We start from the raw sequence: 21,196 nt of genomic DNA, 5'->3' as shown, positions 1-21,196 counted from the left end.
ATGCCATCCATTTCCATGTTGCTGTGCTACCACAAATGCTCATGTTTCGGTTATTGTACATTGTCTCTTTAGCAAAGGTTATTATAGACATTGTACAGTCCATTCTCCAGCAGTTCTGGATCAGCACAGTGTTTGGCATTTCTGCGCTTGCCAAGCCAACACTCTACACCTAGTCCTCCTGCTTCCAAACAGCAGGTGTTTGTGCCACGACCTCTGCTCCCTTGTCCATTGAGATTTTGATTGCATAACTAACCTCACTCCCTCACATGCTGCACTTAAGAATGTAAGTGAAATGTGTGTTAGTTACTTTTCTTGTGGCCATAACAAAATGCCTGACAAAGGAATGTGCAGAAGGAAGGGCTCATTTTGGTTTACTGTTTGAGGCCATATTCTATTATGGCAGAGAGTCTTGAAGTAAAGGTCACATTATGTCCACTGCTAAAACAAAAGAAGAGATTAATTCTTGCACTTGACTCCCTTTCTTCTTTTTATTCAGTCTAAGGCCCAGCTTAGAGAATGGAGCCATCCACATATAGGATGTGCGTTTCCTCTCAACTTAACCTAGAAACTCTGCTACAGACATACCCAGTGGTTTCTCCCCTAGGTAATATAGATCCTGTCAAGTTGACCTTATGAACCATCACACCTCTACACCGTGTCAAACTGAAATGCAAGTAGATCATTTTCAAGTCCCAGTTTTCCATCCCTTATCAAAACCATCTCATTGTCAAAATGCATTTCATCCAACTTGAAAAGTTCCTATAGTCTTTAAGAGTTCTAACACTCTCCAAAAGTGTATGTGCATGAGTTCCAAAGGGGTTTTGTTAAGCTGTCTCTGTAGACTTTCCCTTCATGATCTTGACCTCCCTTACTCATAAATTCCCTCCTCCCTCTCTTGGACTGGATTCCCAGTGCTTGGCCTGGTGCTTGGTTGTGGATCTCTACATCTGGTTCCATTAGTTACTGGATGAAGGCTCCATGATGATAGTTGGCATATGAGTCCATTCTCTATGGTGGAATGTAATGCTCAGCCTTAATACAAAGGGGAAGGAGCTTGGTCCTGCCTCAAATTAATGGGCCAGTCTTTGTTTACTCCCCATGGGAGCCCTTACTCTTTAGGAGAAATGAATGGGGGGTAGGCCAGGGAGGTAAGGGAGGACAGGAGGGAAGGTGGGAGAAAGAACTGTATTTGGAATGTAAAAATGAAATTTAAATAAATAAATAGTGCATAAAGTCTCTTCTGGTACTGAGGCACTTTCTTAGCACTGAGTCTCTATAACATAAAATCAGACAAGTTTTGTTGTTTTAACACTCAATGGCACAGAATAAATGTTCCCTTTATAAAACAGAGAAATGGGAACATAGCAAAGAATTATCAGACCCCAGTATCCAAACCAAGAAGAGGAAATGTGAAATCCTTCAGCTCAGTGTTAGGCATCTGGAGCTTCTGATGGAACCATCTGAGATCCAAAGGGCTTGAGTAGCCTCACCCTCCAGCTCTGAAGTCCTATAGCACACATGACCTCTTCCTTAGGTCAACTCTACTCTTTGCATCTAACATTCCTCAGCCAACATCCCAGGGCCCTGGCATTGCCACCATCCTATAGTTTCCATTCAAACTTGTGTTTTTCCTTCACAGTTCATGAAATGGATCCTGAGGCCCTGCTTCTATGGATGTGGCTTCAGTAGCCTTCTGGAACTTGGCTTAAGCCTCAATTTCTTCTTTTCTTTTGTTTTTGGTTTTAGTTAGGATCTCATTGTGTAATCTTTACTGCTTCACTGACCTTGAACTCCCTATATAAACCAGACTAGCCTCAATTTCTCAAACACCCACATGCCTCTACATCTCAAATGCTGGGATTAGGTGAGCACCACCATGTCTGGCTTTCATTCTTCCATTTCTTGTGTAAGTATAACTAGTACCACATGGACTACCTGGGAGGGTCTGATATTGTCTTGAGATGTAACCTGACTTATTTGACCCACAGTTTATTTGCCTCTTTTGCCCATCTATGCTGACCCTGGGGCACATTTCCATAGGTGGCTGTTTTTGATCAGGGAAGCCTCCAGCAGCTTTCTCAGTTTAGGCTTTCTCCTTTTAATGAATTTTGATTTTCACATGAGGAATTCTTCAGTGTGTGGTCCTCTGCCCTCAAGAGGACCTTTCCAGCTGCCCCAGTTCTGAGAAGGCAGCTAGCTGGTCCTTGGTGGGGCTCTCCTTAACAAAAACAGCTTTTTCTCCTCATTCTTCTCGTCTGAATCTTTAAACTCCTTTCCCTGCCAGAGGGCACACTTTCCTTATCATTTTGTTCCACTTGTTGCTATCTTTCATTGTACACCTGGTAAAGAATAGTGAACAGTAGATGACTCAGCCTGAACATTAGCCTGGCTTGAGATTCCCTCCACCAAGACATTGATCCATTACTTTTGAATTCAACTTCACTCAAGCTCAAGACAGGGGATGAGAACATCCAGATTCTTTACCGGCGTATAACCTAAAAGGTCCCTGGCCCAGTCTCAGTAATCTTTATTCCCATGTGAACCCCATTGAGCTCATCCTCTGCTCTCTCAGAATCCCCATGAGAATGGTCCATCCCCTTCTGGTTATAGTGTTCTAAGGGTTTTCTAGCTCAGTGTTCTGAGCTCCTACATTCTTCCCATAGACCAGATCCAAAGACCTATAAACTACAAGATCAAGTTCGTAAGAGCAGTGACCCCACTTCTTTTTCTGTATTTAAATATAATATTTGTGTTAATTCATTGGGCATTTTATACTTGCATACAACGTATTTTGATTTATCCACACTCTTCCCTTATCTCCTCCAATGTCTTCCCAAATCTGTGCCTTTTTAAAAATATCCCTAAGTCCAATTTGTCCTTCCCATAGACTAATGAAGGTAGATCTGACCACTGGAGTGTGGGAAACTTAACAGGAAGCCTTTCTTCTCAATACTATTTTTCTATGATGGAAAGGCATTTTTTTCTCATATCAAAATACATGACAAAATCCTCTTTTAGTAAAGGCTTATTTTGGTTCACAATTTGAGCTCACCATACCCAATGACAGCCATAGCTTGGTGGCATTCACAATTAAGAAGCATAGAGATGAATAGCTCTGCTCAACTCAACTTTTCATTTTTGTTCAGCTCAGAATCCCACCCAACCCATGGAATGGTGCCAGCCATATTTAAAGCAGCCAATTTGTTCCACTTCAGCCAATCCCATCTAGCAACTCCCTTGCATAATAATATTCTGGGCTTTGTTTCCTATGTAATCTTGATCCTGTCAAGCTGACAATGTTTTCCATCACAAGATGCTCAGGCATGGGAAATCCAACATATTGGGAGATGGCTGCCAGTGAAAGGATAACAAAAGAAAGGACACAGCACACTATGAGTCCTACATAATAACATGCCAGTATGAATCAAGAGGCAGAAAGAGAAGGTCGACTCTAAGTGAGGCCTTTAATGTTGTTTACAATAAAAGTAAAGGTAAACAACCCAGAATTGTTTAACTTAGGTAATTGCAAGGCTCCTAACCATAGAGACTCTTCCTAATCATTTAGCACCTAGACATAGGCCATGAGCAATTGTGAATTGTTAGCTTCTGTGTACAAGCTCCATAAAGGGTTAGACTCTGGAACCATGGGCTTGGATGTGTAATAACTGGGTAACCCTGGGTCTCCCAGCTCAGTGGGGCCCTAGTTGTCAAAGCTGGGAAAAACTAAGATACATGGTTTAATGTACTTTGTAGCCACCCTGTCACATGAAACCATGTTGGCTTTCACTTTATGATCCTCACATCCCATACTCTGCTCCTCAGCCACTGGTGTAGGGTCCAGTTTTGCTGCCCTCTTCATACACTTGCAAGTATGTAAGTGTTGTAAACTAATAAGTTTACCATGCTCCTTGCCTTCTCAGCTAGCTTCCCCAAGTCTATATTTAGTGACATTTTCTTCATGAAAATCTAGTCTCAGAGCTCCACCCCTGGATATTCTTGTAAGAAATTCCTACTTCTCAGGTTCTCCCTCTTCATTAAAACTCAGATAAAATCTGAGACTTCAGCACACATGGCTTGGCCCTCTTTCCTCGCTCCTCTGCTTTTTTGGTAAAGGCCATTGGTTATGCTCGAGCCTCACTTATTTAGCCAGGCATTCTGACCCTGAGCTGTAACTTCATTCTATAATTTACATTTTCTTTAGAGTTGGTCAGTCCGTGTGAGCTTTCTTGAAACCTCTTGCTAGGCATACCTGGAGAAGACAGGTTGATATCTGTGCTTTGTCATTTTAAAGCATAGCACATATCACGTATGTGTTCAAATGAGACAAACCATATAACACAGGGAACTGCCATGGGAGGCAGTGATTCACACTAGCCCCTGCTGCCCAGGATAGACACTTAAAATGGCTTGCTCCTCAATTTTCACTGCCTACGAAATGACTGTGTTTACAGACCTGACCAACTGGCATGTGGACTCCCTGCTGTAGAATGTACTACATACCTTCAAGTTTTCACCTCAGTCCTTTCACGACATGGTCCAGAGTGTCCCATGACTCTCACCATGTTTTCTGATGTCTACATCTATGTACATTTATGCAATTCACATATCCTTGTTTTCCTGTTGGGCATTTGGGGTGCCTTCACCCTAGCCAACTGAATTAACTGCTTTGCCAATAACAAGAAGCAAAAATTACTTTATATTCCCCTCAGGGGACATTTGCTGATTTTGTTGGTTGCCCAGAGGCAGTGAGGTGGTTTCCTCCCATGTTCCCAATGTCATCATGTTATCTCCAGATGAGGTTATGGCCTAGTTAATGCAATATAGTAAGGGTGAGCTAAGAAGAAAAGAACATGCAAAAGTCAGGGAACAGGCTACTTTATCTCCAGTGGATGTTTCAGGAAGGCCTGCATATTTATAGCCTTTGCAAGGGCAGAAGAAAGTGGCCTCAACTACAGGGATGGTTTTATAGATAGAGGTCCTCCATGACATTTGGTTAAAACGCTGTTTGGTGGGAAAACATGCACTGAGGGAGCCAATCAAGTTTCCTGCTAGCCATCTGATTTTACAATAATAGTTTATCTTCTATTTCTGTAGGGTTGTCTCAAAATGCAGCCTGTCTGGTGCCTTTAACTAAGTAAAGCAAAAATTTTCTGCACTATGTCACACATCTCTCCTTACATTGTGCTTATTAAACTCAGTGTTTGCATTCCCAAGGAAGTGTCCACTGCTTCTGCCTATTACAGGACGTGGGATTCAGCCTGGATTTGTCATTGCATGCGGGAGTTACACCTATTTTGAGCACAAACTAATTTTCTTTCTTTTCTTTCTCTTCCTCCCAGGATTATACCTTAACTATGTATTTTCAACAATATTGGAGAGATAAAAGGCTCGCCTATTCTGGGATCCCTCTCAACCTCACGCTTGACAATCGAGTGGCTGACCAGCTCTGGGTGCCCGACACATATTTCTTAAATGACAAAAAGTCATTTGTGCACGGAGTGACAGTGAAAAACCGAATGATCCGCCTCCACCCAGATGGGACAGTGCTGTACGGGCTCAGGTCTGTCTGCTCTGCAGGGCTGCTGTATGGGCTCAGGTCTGTCTGCTCTGCAGGGCCAGTTTTAAAGCTTGTGGTGCACTGGCATTGAGTTTCTCACTTAAGATGATTATAGTAAGTGAGAACATGTCCTTAAATTAATTGGTAAATATCCATGAAACATTCTGAGCTCTGCAGAAAGGAAAATCTCATCACTCTAAGATTTGGGGCATTACTGTTACTATAAATAGTCACCACAGTTGCAAAGTAGCCTTCTTGTATAGTTTGTATAGAATTGGGTTGGCATATCTGAGAACACAGATTCCTGTATCATAAAGCGCAAAGACCCGTAATTAATATTGCCCTGACACTTGAGAGGCTTTAATACTTTTTTTTTTTTTCAAAACTAGCCACACTATTTAGAAGGTGTCTGCTGTAAAGATTTAAGGTATAGTCTCAGTGGTACTCTCTGGAGGCATGCCACTGGTATTTATGGAGACAGAGTGAGAGCCTTATACATGAGGTAGAGATCTCTCCAGGGCTTAAGATGTAGTCCCTCACCTGAAAACCATGCCACCTCCTGAGCTACACAGCGGAGGCCCAGCACTTCCCTTGATGGGAAATGACCCGATCTTCCTATGATGTTCCATTCTGCTGTTTTATAATTGTATCTTATCAATTTGCTGAAGGATATTCTTAAGTCCTCCATTTCTGCATGGATTTCACACTGATTTTGGTTCTGTGGCATTGTGGTTTGGTATGGACATGTGTATGTGCCTGTCTAGCTTCCTTGGTGCTATGGATTAGAAGTGGCCTTGAGGCCTTCTAGGAGTGGCCCACAGTTTTGAATGGAACCTATGTGGGTCTCTTGGAGGAAGACCTATCTCAGGTTGTTGTGAGTCTAGACCTTTTTCAGAAGAGTCCAATAGCTAAAAGTAAAACCTAAACCAAATGTGTTGAAATCTACACCCTGTGACTTGTAGAGTCTCTAGATTGAGTGGAGGAAATTATTTAACTTAGCCCTAACTAGAAAATTTTGAATGCCTTTTTTAACCAACCATAGTATTGGAGCAAAATTGAATTTCTGACAAACCAGACCTTTTTAAACATGAGGGAATAATGATACATATCATTAAAAATGTGGTGATAATTCACCAAAGTTTAGGCTGATGTTTCTGTGGCCAGGTTTAACATTTTATATTTTTGTCCCACAACGAGACACTTCAGCATAATAGGTTCTGATGGTATGCTGTTCTCACTGGAAGAGTACCTACAAAGACATCTTTGTGATATAAAATGGAAAGCTACTTGCCTTCCTGTCCACTTCACTCACCAAAGTAGAGGCAGGCAGTGTGGGTTTATGCCGTGCCTTCATCCATATATGTGTACGTGAGTGTAGGTAGCTGTGTTCATGTCTGTGTGTGTATGTGGATGTATGTCTGTAAAGGAGAGAAGCTGGAAGCAAATAGCAATGAAAATCTCTGACGTGGACTTTTTCAAACAAAGCATGCTCTTTGGGTTTTCTTCCTTGTAATTTTTTAATCCTTCATTTAAAAATATTTTTCTGTGGACTTTTTTTTCATTTCATTTCATGTATTTATTTTGGATGTATATTCATGCATACAGGATGGAAGACTACCTTAAGGAATTGTTTCTCTTCTTCCACAATGTGGGTTACCAGAATTAAACTCAGGTTTCAGGCTTGCTGGCTAGTGTCTTTCCCCCTGAGTTGTCTTGCAGGCCCTGCATTCTTTATTTTTGTGACAGAAATGAACTGTATCAATTTACCTTTGTTAAACTCAAAGGACCTTCACTTTGGGAAGTAGAGTTATGTAACATGCATGCAAGTGCTGTAAGAAGTCTACAGATTTCATTCCAAGGTGTTAAATTCTGTGCCAAACAAAAGAGTAAAAATAGAAAAACAACCAAACAAATAATACAATATTTTCTAAAATTGTATCTTTAGCTCACACTTGGACTACAAATTAAGTCCTACTGCAATAAGTCATGGAACCTTTCATAATAGCCTTGGCACAGCAACCTAAAAATAATCACTTTGGTTAACTTTCCATCAGTTACCTGCAATCAGGAAGCAGCTTTCCATGCAGCTTTTTTTTCCAGATGCAGTTGCCTCATGCTTCTCATTCTTTACTGAAAGCCTTTATTGAGAATTTCTGTAACAATTCTCCAAATTTCTCTGGACCTACACAAATCACCATAAGTGCAGGCAGACCAACATATCCTATGTATACAGTGTCTGACTGTTGGCTTAAGGCTTCTTAGAAGTTGGCTAGCCTACACATTTCTATCCTGATATTTAAAACAGTACATCTTCATAGAGTTCAACTTGAGCTTTTGAACAATAAGCACATTAATAATTAAAGACGCTGATTATTGTTTAAAATTCACATATACACATATTCATCCTGTGCCAGTCTATGACATATATAAAAAGGCATGTAACATTTCTCTATAAAAATAAGTCACAGGTGCTCTGTTAGTGTCAGTCTTCACCCTGTCCTTAGCCCTTCTTTCCTTTATTGTTATACTTGCTGAATCATGGTAGGAACATAGCAAGTCAGAGCTAAACCAATATCCCAAGCCTGGATTATACATTGCATCTTTTTTTTCCCCAAGAGATTATTTTTTATTAGTTCAAATTAGAAACAAGCCTGCTTCACATGGCAATCCCTTCTCCCTCTCCCTCTCCCTCCCCTCCCTGCAACTCCCCACCAGCCCCCCACCTTATCCCCCTTCTGCTCCCCTGGGAGGATAAGGCCCTCCATGGGAGTTCCTCAAATCTGTCATATCATTCTGGGCAGTGCCTAGGCCCTCCCCGATGTGTCCAGGCTGAGAGAGCATCCCCCATGTGAGATGGGCTCCTAAAGTCCCTTCTTACACCAGGGATAATACTGATCCACTACCAGGGGCCCCATTGACATCCACGTTGAGGGGTCTGGATCAGTCCGTGATAGCCTCCCAGACATCAGTCTGTGGCCCACATGCTCCCCCTTATTCAGATCAGTTGTTTCTGTGGGTTTCACCATCATGGTCCTGACCTCTTTGCTCTTCACTCCTCCCTCTCTGCAACTCTGTTCCAGAGTTCTGTTCACACTGCATCTGGTAAATAAGATCAGATTCTCCTCAGTTTATAACACAATACTTCTGATGATAAGAAGTTGAATATATTGTAATCATAAAGCATAGAATATTCCGAGCCTACAGCATGTCAGTGCTCAATGTTGGCTGTCCCTGTCTGGAGCTTCAGGTCAATTAGGAACTGTAGATTCTGCTGATGCCTAGCACTGTAACAGGGCTCCTGGGAGAAGAGCAAAATTCAAAATCCAAAGTCAGTTTTCTCCTGAATGCCTTTTGCTTTTACATGGAAACATCAGAAAGCTGAAATTGACCCTCTCCATCAGTGGTGTATATACTGTGTAAGGGAATGGAGGAGACACACACCAGCCAAACTCCCCATAATTCTGGCTTGCTGTCTCTGTCCTCATGATGCGCTGCTGTAGAAGTCCCGCTCAGAAGAGGGCACATTCCTCTTGGTTATGGGTGTAAGTTGGAATGATTGTACCTGAGACTTGCAGTTGAATTTCCCACTGTTGGACTCTGAGCTCTTTCTTCACCCCAGCTATTGCCCATACTGTTGGTCAACCACTACTTTGAGTCTCTGGGTTTTTTCCATTACATATAGCCATGATGCCCCAGGACCAAGGGGGCTTCTGTATTTTCAGGAAAAGATGAAGCTCTTTGGCTGTAGACCAGAGGAAGCATACATTAGTGCCTCAGATCAGCCTTGTTCTGGGAAAGCATTGATCTTTCACTCTGCTGATGGACTGGTCCTCAACTTCTTGAGTACAGTAATGCTCTACCGGTAATGGAAGGTCAGTGGCCCTGGGAACTGTTTCTCCCAACTGTTCTAGTGTCTTGAACTAAAGATTTGCATGCACAGGTTCCTTAGTGGTCACTGACTTGGGCACAGCTGACCACAATGACAGACTAAGCCTCTGCACAGGGTCAGCTTGCTATGATGCTAAGGGATCTCTGGATGAGACACAATGCACCTTTTAAAGTTTCCTTTGGGCAGTCATACCTTTCAAGGTATCAGAAAGAGCTTGGCTCCCTAAGGATTCTGGACTCAAGGGCCTACACAGCTTCCCTACTCTGCCTTGCTACCTGTCAGTGATGGAATTATCTTCCTGCTTCTTCTTCTCTATCTTCTTTTTAATCTCTGTATCTTCTTTTGCCATTAAACATCTTATTTTCCCCCATTAAACACTGTATTTTTCTATGCTAAGGGTTAATAAGGAAGTTACAAATATAATGTCACTTGCCCTATAAAGCTCCCAAGGTTGAATGATGGTCATCAAAACAAGGTAGCATATTTTGATGGGAAATTGAAATTATTTGAACATTGTAGTGTTCCAACTTGCTATTAAAAACTACTCCTGAAAATTATTAATGTGACCATCTGTAAGGTTAAAAGTTTGAATGCATTATTGAATAAAAGCTAGAATGGATTTCAGAAGATCCAAATTGAGTGTTATCATTGATTTAGCTTCTTTCTGAAGCTGTACTTTTTTATTTTCCATTAGTTCGAATCTTCCTTTACTCCAAGGAAGGTCTGAACTTACAGAAGTATTGGGGCCTCCAACATGTTGTGGTTGCCACTGAACCCAGATTCATCTTTACAGCTTTATGCAGTGGCATATCATGGCCTCGTTTGCAGGATTCCTCTGTTACACTGTGCCTATCCTCAGCAGCTCTCTTAAGTTTGGAGGAAGAATCTATGATCTTCTGACTCTTGCACCTTTCATGCTTCCAAAACCACTGTTATGTGGATTGCACTGCCAAGTTTGTTGACCAGCTTAGGATGGACTCTCCTCACTTTGGACCAGTGAGGACTGGTCCAGTGACTTTTGCATGCAATTTTTCCCCTAGGAACAGAAAACTCTTCAGTCTTTCCTCTTTGACAGGTTAGAAGCATACCTGGACACTTTTGCCCTAAGTACACCATTCCCATTATTCTAGTGAAGCCTAGGAGGTCACATGTAATGTCTCCTAAGTCCTCAACATGATGGCCTCTCTTCCTGCATGTGCATTGGCTGTAACCTTAAGCTTCTTAGTGTTCTTTTCCATCTAAACTGTACATTTTGTGTTTCTTTATGTCCCACTCTCTCTTTTTCATTGTAGATCTGAATAATAGTTATCAGTAATAACCAATCCACAGAATCAACATTATGCTGACTGACAAAGAAATTAGTCTCATAGTTTTTTGTTTGTTTGTTCTATTTTTTGTTTTGCTTTTTGAGACAGGGTCTCTCTGTGGCTTTGGAGCCTGTCCTGGAACTAGCTGTTGTAGTTCAGGCTGGTCTCTGAACTCACAGAAATCCTCCTGCCTCTGCCTCCTGAGTGCTGGGATTAAAGGCATGTGCCACCACTGCCCAGCTAGTCTTAATAGTTTTTAGAGTGCCCTTGGGCAATGTCTTAGGACAAGGATTGAATGCATCCACATCATTTGTCAAAAAGCCCATGACTGATCTCTAGCCCAGCCACTAATATTTAAATCTGACACCTCTATCTTCCACATTGCTCTCTGGACTGCTGTCTTCCAGGCCCCAAACATAATGAGCCATTAAGTTCTGTTCATGGCAAAAATAGGCTTTCTAGTTCAAGATTTCAAAGTCTTTCACATCCCCCCACAAAATCCAAATGGTCAGGTTCTTCACAACAGAGAGTCTCTAGTGCCAACTCCTTTATTAGTTACTTTTTAATTGTTGTGATAAAACATTATGAGTTTATTTTGGTTTACAGTTCCAGAGGGAGAGTCCATAATGGCAGGGGAGGCATGGAAGCAGGCAACCAAGAGTAGGAAGCTGAGAGATTGCATCATTAGTCATAAAAACAAAGCATAGAGAGTAAACTGGAAGTGGAGGTAAGCTATAAACATTCAAAGACTTCTCCCAATGCAAAGTTCTCCCAAAAAAGTGACACCTCCAAAAGGCTCCATAATCTCCCCCAAACAATGCCATCAACTGGGAACAAGTACTCAAATGCATGAGCTTATGGACGACATCTCCCTTTCAAATCATCCAGCCACACTAGTCTTATTTCTAATAATTTAGTTAATACTCTCTAAAATTTTTGTTTTATACTTATAATGTTTATTGTAGTGAGTTTTTCTTCATTTAAAATAGTTTTTTCTCATTTCTTTTCCCTGTTCCACCGCACTGACTTTGATTTCCAAAAGTGTGATGAGCTGACAATGTACAGCACCAGCCCATTGTCCTATGGCCAGGGTTAAACAAGCACCAGTTTACATTTATATTTAACAACTATTAAAATGATGACCATTGCAAGACAAATTTTTAACTGTAAGAAGTAGATATTATTCCTTCATGCTGTGTTTATATAACTATTTTCTATGAATGTTATATATTGATTTTCTATAATTATTCATTTTAAATGTTTATTTTTATTATATATTAACAACTTGTAATTGCATCTATTTAAGGGGTAAAATTTGATGTTATGATTTATGCATGCAATGTGGAATAATTGAATCAAACTAGGTATCACATTCCCCCTTAAATATTTAATCACTTTTGTGATGAGTAAACTTGAAATTTCCTTTCAGGAATTCACAGTTAGCAATTTTGAAATATACAGCACACTCTTATTCTCCATGCTGTGCAGTCGATCTTAAAAATAATATTCCTCTCTGAGCTTTTGTATCAATTTATTGTTACCACCTTCTTCCTTCTTCTCCGGTGTTTGTCAAACCCATTCTGCTATCTACTTCTGTGCTTGGTTGGCTTAGATACTACATACACGTCAAAATAGTCTATTTTTCTGTGCCTGGCTTATATGGTGTAGCTCAATGTTTTCCATTTACATCCATGTTGCCACAAAGGACAGTACCTTTATTGTTGTTGTTAACTAGACAGTGTTGCACTGTTTATACTACACTTTCTTCTCTGTTAATGTGTTGGTTGGTAGTTTAGTTGATTTCATAATTTTACAATTGTAAACAATGTTGCACTCAGCATGGGAGTCTAAGTATCTCTTTGACAAGCTGACTTAGATAAATATGGAATTGCTAGGTCATTTTTTGTTTTGTTTTGTTTTTATGATTGAAAACCCCTGTATACCACTTTCTATAATGACTAGGCTAATTTACATTCCCACCAAAAGAGTACAGCCTACTCTTTTCTTCGTGTCCTGGCTAATACTTCTTCCTGATTTTCATTGTAGACTGGTATGTGTGTAATGGTGTTTTACTGTGCCATGAACTTATTATCAGTGATTCTGAGAATTCTTCATATGTTTTTTTAGCCATATGTTTACCTTATTTGGAGAAATGTCTCCTTTAAATATGCCTGTAAACTCTCCTTAAAAGTACCTTTCCCAAAGTTTTCTGCCTTTCAATAACCTGACTTGTGCTAAAACATAAGATGTGTAGAGTTTTCCAGAAAATATGAACAAATTTATTGAAATTTCCTAAAGAATTATACATTAGAGAGTTAGTAGTGTGGAGTCTGCACATTTGTGTGTGCCATGTGTCACATACAGTCTATTAAATATGCTAGAGTGCATTTTGATGTTTTCTGATTTCTTTTGTGTTTTAATATTATTAATCAAGAAGATTTCTCTTTCTGCATGCCCTGTAATAGAGTAGATGATATAGGGTTACTTATTCATAAGAAGGTCAATGTTATCTTAAATATTTGCATGCAAATATATCCTTCATGTGAAAATATTTTGGGCAGACTTTTCTCTCTCTTTTATTAGTTCTTTGAGATTTTGTACAATGTATTTTGATCAGATTTACTTACTCCTGAAACTTCTTCCAAGTGTATCCCCTTTCCCTATACCCACCCAACTTTGTATCTTTTAAAAAACAATCAAGTTCAATTTGTGCTGCCCAAATATTCTTAGTAGTGTGGCCTTCCACTAGAGCATGGTCACCCTAAAAAGGACTATACTATTAAGGAAAACTGATTGTCTGTCTTCCAGCAGATAAAAATTGCCAACAACTCCTCAGATGGGTTGAGACTTCACTGCCACCTTTCCTCTCCATGATGACATTTTGTCTGGCATCCAGAAAGTACTTTTTGATTGCAGTTATCCATGTTCTCTGGCTTTTACAAACTTTCCATTCACTATTCCATAGTGATTCTTGAGCTTTTGGAGGAGGGTTATTATATGAGTGTCCCATTCAGGGCTGAGAATCTTGCCACCTTTTATTTTATGGACCTTGATCAGTCATGGATCTCTGTGTTAATCTCTCATCTATTGCAAAAAGGAACTTCTCTAATGAGGGTTGAGAGGTACCTTAATCCATAGCAGCTTCTCTAATGAGGATTGAGTGGTGCCTTAATCTATAGGAATAATAAGTCAGATTAATACTATGCCCATTTAGCAGAATAATACTCAGGGCCTATGACCTGTTTGGTCCCAGAGTCTTAGTCTGATAATGGTACCAGGCATTAATTTCTTCTTGTGGAGCTGGCCTTAAATTCACAAAATACTCGTCTTATCCCATAATGTTCTTGCTGTTACTACAGCAGTGGGTATATTTTGAAGAGAGGTCATTATTGTAGCTTGCAGTGTTTACAATTGGGAAAGATCCATGATTACTTTTATGCTCTGGTGGTATGCATAGCATCTTTCATCACTATGAAAGTTAGCCAATGGAGATGAAGCTTCCAGGTGAGTATCAGCTTGATTTCTCTGTGTTCTATGAGGAAACGACTGCTTTATTTTTACTTTTGCATTCTAAGCTTTGATTATCTCTGCTTTGTTTTCATGAACACCCTTCTATCTCTACAGATTATTCTGTTAGGGATTGGCAGTGGTAGAATAGAGACTGAAAACCTCCAGGATCTTGTTCCCTGTAGAAACATGGAAACAGATAGAAGCTCTCTGAGGCAATTTTGTAAATCCCTGAAACAGAAGCCCAGAGCACATAGCAATGGCCCAAATACACAACTGAGAAAAACCATAGTCAGCAGGATGGTTTGGGCAATGCTAGTTCTCAAATGCTCTTTGAGAGCAGGAGTTGAGAGCATTGCATCGTGTTTTCTAGTCCTTCCCTAACATCAGAGGGAGGAGATAAGACCTTTGTTTTAAATTATCAAGTTTTATTCTAAACTGTATGTGGAGTACTTACAGAAGTGAAGCAAAGAGCACTCTGTTCTGTATAATTCAGAATGCAGCCAAGAGATTGGCCCTACTTGTAAAGGCTACAAAATGACAGTGATTCTCAGATGCCCTTACTGAGGACATGAAATAAACCAGGAAAAGCACAAAGTAAAATCTGGAAAAAAAAATGAGTAAAGTAGCAAAAAGCATTCCTATACACAAGGGAATTAAAATTCATAATCATTTCTAGGAAAGGCACATGGTCCTGAAAATTCCGGGAAACCCTCAGAACTTTTGGGGGGACTGATGCCTTAGTAAGAAGCAAGCTTAACAGTGTGGCTGCAGCGTGCTCCATTGCATAGCCAGGCTGCAAAGACTGAGAGAAGTCGTGAGAAGAAATGATCTGATTTTAATCCACCACACTACTATAGTCAAACTTCGAACTTCTAGCATAAGGCCTACAAAGAAGGAGGAAAATATGTTTACCTCAAAGAAAAAAAATGAATTCACACTTATGTAGACGTTAAATCTGCTAGATAAAACTTTAAACCATTCATCTTAGCACTACAGATAAGAGATAGGAGGAAAGATGAACAAAGAACTGAGAAAATTGATGACTAAATGCGAATGCAACGCACAAAATGCACCAAGAAATAGAAATCATAAAAAGAAATGAGAGAGAAATTCTGAACCCCTTTGGTATAATAATTAAAGTGTTTAATTCAATAACAGAGTTCAGCCATACATTTGAACACAGAGAATAAAGACTCATAGATTTGAAACTATGACTAAATTAAAGTTTTTGAATCTAAAGGACAGGAAATGGGAATAAAGAAGAAGAGTCAACAGAGCCCAATAAACTTGTGAGAAAACAATAGTAAATCAAAATTTATAGGATTCCCAGGAAGTGAAAGATAGATAAATAGATACATACATAAACTTTTGAAGAAATAATGACTGAAAGCATCACAAATTTGATATATGATGTAAATGTACAAATCCAGAAATCTCATTGAACTCTTGTAGGGATAGAAACATAGAGATCTATGGTGAGACACATTATAAACAAAATTTCATATATGAAATACAGAGACAAGCTTGACAGCATCAAGAGAGAAGGACCCATCTCTTGATACAGGATTCTTAAAAGGATTACATGCCCATTTGTCACCAGAAACACTTGATGTCAAAAACCAGCTGGATAATAATTATATATGCTAGGAATGAAAAGCTTTCAACATATAATGTATATGTGAAAACGGCTCTTAAAAATTAGAAGGAATTAAGATTCTCCCAGATAATTAAATCCTGAGATAGTTTGTTTCTGTTTAATAGACCTGCTTTAAATAATGTGTTCAAGTGAGTGTTTAGATATTGAAGCTTAAGAGAAACGATACTGGACATTAGTGCTGAGACATATGATGCTGTGATGATGTCCAGGGATGATGAATGCAAACCAGTGTTAGTGAACAATTCGTAACTCCAGTTTTGAGCTTTTATTCACTAGAAGACTTAAATGATGGCTTTGCAGACTTTGCAGGCTGAGGTGGGAAAACCACAAGCCTTGGCTATGTTATTATAACAAAGTCTAGTGTAGGGGAAGCTGTAGCCACGCCTGCTTAGGGGCTGGCTAAAGGTGTGCCTGACCTTGCCTGCATGGGCGTGGTCAGGGTGACTTAGAGTGAGAGTTGGTCAGGTTTCTGGTTTCGCTTTCACTTTCGGCTTGCTGTACAGACTGCTGCCGCGCCAGCTGGCCAGGTTGCTCTGTAAGTAAGGCTTTTTTCCCTATTAAAATCCCTTGTATTTCTACCAGGCTCCGTATTGGTAATTTCCCACATTATCTGGTGTCAGAAGTAGGCTAGTTTTGACTACATACCAAAGCACTGTCTCACTGCCCCCCCCAATGCATATAAGTTTTTATAATCAATGTTGCTAGCATACAGTGCTCAGAGACACAGTTTGTAATGCCAGTGGTATAAGTGGTGCTAAGCTGCTTGAAGATTATGTGTTAGAACTAAATATATTGTTATAAATTTAGGAAGTTAAATTTAATATGCATGGTAACCAAAAAGAATGTATCTGTGAAATAGCTGCAAAATGAAATGAGCAGGAAATCAAACCATGCTAACAAACCCACTAAATAACGAATAAAACAGATGAAAGAAATGAGGGAAGGAAAAGGTCCCGGACACAAAGAAAGCAAGTAGTATTGCTGTAGAAGTTCATCCTTTCTCATTACTAATGACTTCAAATGTGAATGGATTGGACTGAGCAAAAGCTAGAGACTGACAGAGCAGAATGTCTAGGATCTACTTAAATACTGTCTACAAAAGGTAACCCGAAAGCACAGACCTACACAGATATCTAAGTAGAGATCGGAGTCAAGATCAATGGAAGTTGAAAGTGAAAGGGTGAAAATCCTACTTTTTAAAAAATGGTAGCCAAAGAAGATGTGAGGTAAGGGTGTTGATTTAAGAGACAAACCAACTCTAAGACAAACACTGCAGCAAAAGGCAAAACACTAGACACTGATTAAAGAGCCACCAAGGTGATATAACAACCTAAACCTCAGAGTGGTGGAACATAGAAAGAAAAGTGCCACAAAAAGGAAAGGAGAAATAGCAACCTTACCAATTCTCTGTGAGTTCTGAGAGTAATTTATCCAGTTAGACAAATGCACCCAGAAAGTGCATCTTCTCACATCAGTGACTTTAAGGAACTGAAATAGGGAGAAGTGGCCACTAAAGTCTGCAGCTGGAAGTATGTAATAGAGTGAAGCATCTTAGAACAGAAGAGCAGTGACACTACATGAAGTGCCTGAAGCCTTTCCCGAGGGCGCACTCCTCATGGTCCCAGAGTCACACTGGAAGTTTTGTTTTGTGCTTTCTTTGCCATGTACTGGGCTGCTGCAATTTTTTGTTTATTTTTCTCCTATGGGCCTAGAGAGTTGAGATTTCTTTTTTTAACTTTTTATTTTAATTAGAAAGATTATTTTACATGTCACTCCCAAGTCCTCCTTCCCCTCCTCCCCTGCCCCCCACTAACACCCAGGGAGGGTGAGGCCTTCCATAGGGGATCTTCAGAGTCTGTCATTTCCTTTGGGATAGGGCCTAGGCCCACCCCCTAGTGTCAAGGCTCAGAGAGTATCCCTCCATGTGGGATGGGCTCCAAAGTGCATTCCAATGCTAGGGATAAGTACTGATCCACAACAAAGGGCCCCATAGATTTCTTGCTGCAGGATTTGTGAAAACTTTGTGTTAAGGTAGAAGGTAGGGAGGTGAAAGTCTCTGTACTCTCATTGCAGGCTTCCCTGTTGTGAGCTTTACAAAAATGATGGCACACTTGCTGCATGTCAGACACAAAGCCAAGTGTAAGCTTAAATGCTCATGCGGTGGGGGGACACTGTTCATTAATAAAAGCATGTTTCCACTAATGGTGGATGTGTTTTTCACTGTTTTACAAGATAAAATCATCAATCCACCTTTTTATAATGGTGTAGAACCAAAACTGAGTACTTTGTAAAGACCAGCATATTGACAAACTTTTATCTAGGTTGACAAGAAAAAATACAAAAGACTCAAATAACTAAAATCAGATGTTTTTAAAGATGGGCTTCCCTAACAATTATTTACAAACATGAGAAACATAACAAGGTTTTGTGCTATAAAATTATAAAAATTGGATGAATGAGCACATTTTTAGAAACACAAAATCCACCAAAATGGAATCATGCAGAGGATAGAAAATATGAATTTCTCAAAGTGAAAATTGCACACTGGATGGGTTCACTGGTCCATTCTACCAAACACTGAAAAAAATGAAATTAGCACTAGTTAATTAAAGTATTTTCAAAATACAGAAGAGGAGGAGGGCTCTTCCTCACTTCTCACTTGTTCTGTGAGGCCAGCAGTATGGCTGTATCAAAGCTGGAACAAAGGGCTACAGGAGAAGTTGACAGATAGCATCCCTTATGAATACTTATGCAAAATCCAACAAAGTATTAATCATCCAAAACTAGCAGCGTAAGCCTTAATCAAGTGGCAAAATATTTTTTTGTTGTTAGGATTTTTAAATCTGTTTTATATGTTGAAATCAGGGTACCATAATTTCATTTTTTTATTTTTAATTACTCATATTTACATATCCATCCCCCCATTCCCTCACCCTCCCATGTTCCCACCCAACCCACCCAACCCCCCACCCCAACCCACCCCCCCACTTCTCCCCAGGGATAGTGAGGCCCTCTACCAAGAACCTTCAAAGTCTGTCATATTGTTTGTAGGAGGGTGTAGACCCTTCTTGCTGTATCTTGGCTGCAATAGTATCCCTCCATAGGGAATGGGTTCCCAAAGTCTATTTGTGCTCTAGAGATAAAGACTGGCTCCACTGTTAGAGGACCCATAGACTTTCTTGGACTCCTAGCTGGTACCCACATTCAGAGAGTTTGGTTTGGTCCAATACTGTTTCCTCAGCTTTGTGACTAAGGTCTCCATTCTATCAGTAGGTCAGGTCCACTGTTTCTGCAGGTCTCTCCAACCCCATCTTGGCTCCTTTGCTCAACCCTCCTCCCTCTCCACAAATGAATTCCAGTAGTATAGTTCAGTGCTTAGCTATGGGTGTCTGTTTCTGCTTCGAACAGCAACTGGATGAAGACTCTTCTTCCTCTCCCTGCCCCTGGGCTCCAATTTGGCCAGGGGTTCTTATCCCCATCCCCTTCTTCAAGGGACTATGCAATCTTCTCTTGGGGTCCTCCTTGTTTCCTAGCTCCTCTGGCAGTGTGGAATGTAGGCTAGTGATCTTTTGCTCTATGTCTAAAAATAAAAAATAAGTGACTACATACCATGTTTATCTTTTTGTGATTGGGTTACCTCACTGAGGATGTTTTCTTCTAGTTTCATCCATTTGCCTATGAATTTCAAGATTCCATTGTTTTTTTTTCCCCACTGAGTAGTACTCCATTGTATAAATATACCACATTTTCTCTATCCATTCATCAGTTGAGGGGCATCTAGGTTGTTTGAAGGTTCTGGCTATTACAAATAAGTGGCAAAATATTTTCACACAAAAAATCAATGCAATATACTGTACAAATAAAATGAAGAAAACCACACACATGGCCATTTCAATTCAAGCAGACCAAATCTAACAAAATGTAACACATTTTCATGATAAAAACTTGCAGTGCACAAGGAGTAAATTTGGGCAACTTATTGTGTATGAAACACATAAGATCGCAACAGTGAAAGACTGACAATTTCTCCCTAAAATCAAGAATATGATACTCATGTCACTGCTATTAAAGTATGAAAGGATGGCATAAACTTCCTTATTCAAAGACAAAATGACCATGTCTGAAAGTCAAAGGATTGTATAATTACAATGTAGCAAAACACAAATTTCAGCAAAATTGTGTAAGACAAAATGAACAGGTAGAAGCCAGCAGTATTTCTGTGTAATGGAGTTAAGATCCCATCCCTCTATACCCCCAGCCTGATGGGGGAACCCACAGAGAAACAGCTGACCTGAGCTTCCAGGAGCTCATGGATGCTGGAACAACAGTCAGGGAGCCTGCATGGGACCCACCTAGGCCCTCTGCAAGTGAGTGACAATCATGCTGCTTGATCTCTTAGTAAGGCTTCTAACAGAGAGAACAGGACCTCTCCATGGGGTTTAGCTGGCTCTTGGTAATCTGTTCCCATGCTGGATTACCTGGCCCCACCTCAGAGTAAGGAGAGGAGCTAGGTTCTGCCTCAACTTGGTGTGCCATGCTTTGTGCAAGCCCATGAGAGGCCTGTGCCTTTCTGAATGAAGGTGGAGAAGGAGTGGAGAGGGGGTGGAGTAGATGGGAAAGAGGAGGGGGTGGGAAGAGCAGAGAGAGGGGAAACTGCTTGGTATGTAAAATAAATGAAAAAAAAGTTATTTAAATAAAAAAGAGATGAGAAAAAAGCAGCAGGGAGATAAGAAAGCAGATCCATTCAGATCATAGCCTAAGAAGACAAAAACTTAGTTATTTTTAATGAGGTTTAATGATTATGTTTAATTGAGTATAAAGTGTGTGTGTGTGTGTGTGTGTGTGTGTGAGAGAGAGAGAGAGAGAGAGAGAGAGAGAGAGAGAGAGAGAGAGAGAGAGAGAATGGTGGTGGTGGTGGTGGTGGTAGTGATGGGGTATTCTGGTACATGAATTCAGGTATCTGCAAAGCTCAGAGGTGTTGAATGCCCTGGAGATAGAGTTATAGGTGGTTGTAAGCCACCTGATGTAGGTGCTGGGAAATGAACTCTGCTCCTCTGTAAAAGCAGTATCACTCTTAATTGGTGAGCCATCATCTCTCCAGCTCCAAAGCTATATCCCAGGCTACTCTCAACTTCCTTCTGCCTCTGCCTCTCCTTTGTATCTTACAGGTGCGATCCACCACAACCTTCATGTTTGCTTTTTAACATGTTCTCTCTAGGTGGCCCAGAATTACCTCAAACTTTCAATCTTCCTGCCTCACATTCCTGATTGCTGGG

At 40.3% G+C, this 21,196-nt stretch overlaps 1 protein-coding gene across 2 annotated transcripts in view; it reads left to right on the top strand.

Moving 5' to 3' along the window:
• Positions 1-21,196, top strand: part of LOC100769227 (gamma-aminobutyric acid receptor subunit beta-3) — a 224,315-nt gene that overhangs the window by 164,644 nt on the left and 38,475 nt on the right. For both annotated transcript variants that reach the window (XM_027404733.2, XM_027404732.2), the window contains exon 4: positions 5,340-5,560. In XM_027404733.2, coding sequence (XP_027260534.1) covers positions 5,340-5,560 — 221 coding nt within the window. The remainder of the gene's footprint in view (positions 1-5,339; positions 5,561-21,196) is intronic.

This window comes from Cricetulus griseus, chromosome 3, assembly GCF_003668045.3.
Source record: "Cricetulus griseus strain 17A/GY chromosome 3, alternate assembly CriGri-PICRH-1.0, whole genome shotgun sequence".
Lineage (NCBI taxonomy): Eukaryota > Metazoa > Chordata > Mammalia > Rodentia > Cricetidae > Cricetulus > Cricetulus griseus.
This window is presented reverse-complemented; position numbering and strand designations above follow the sequence as displayed.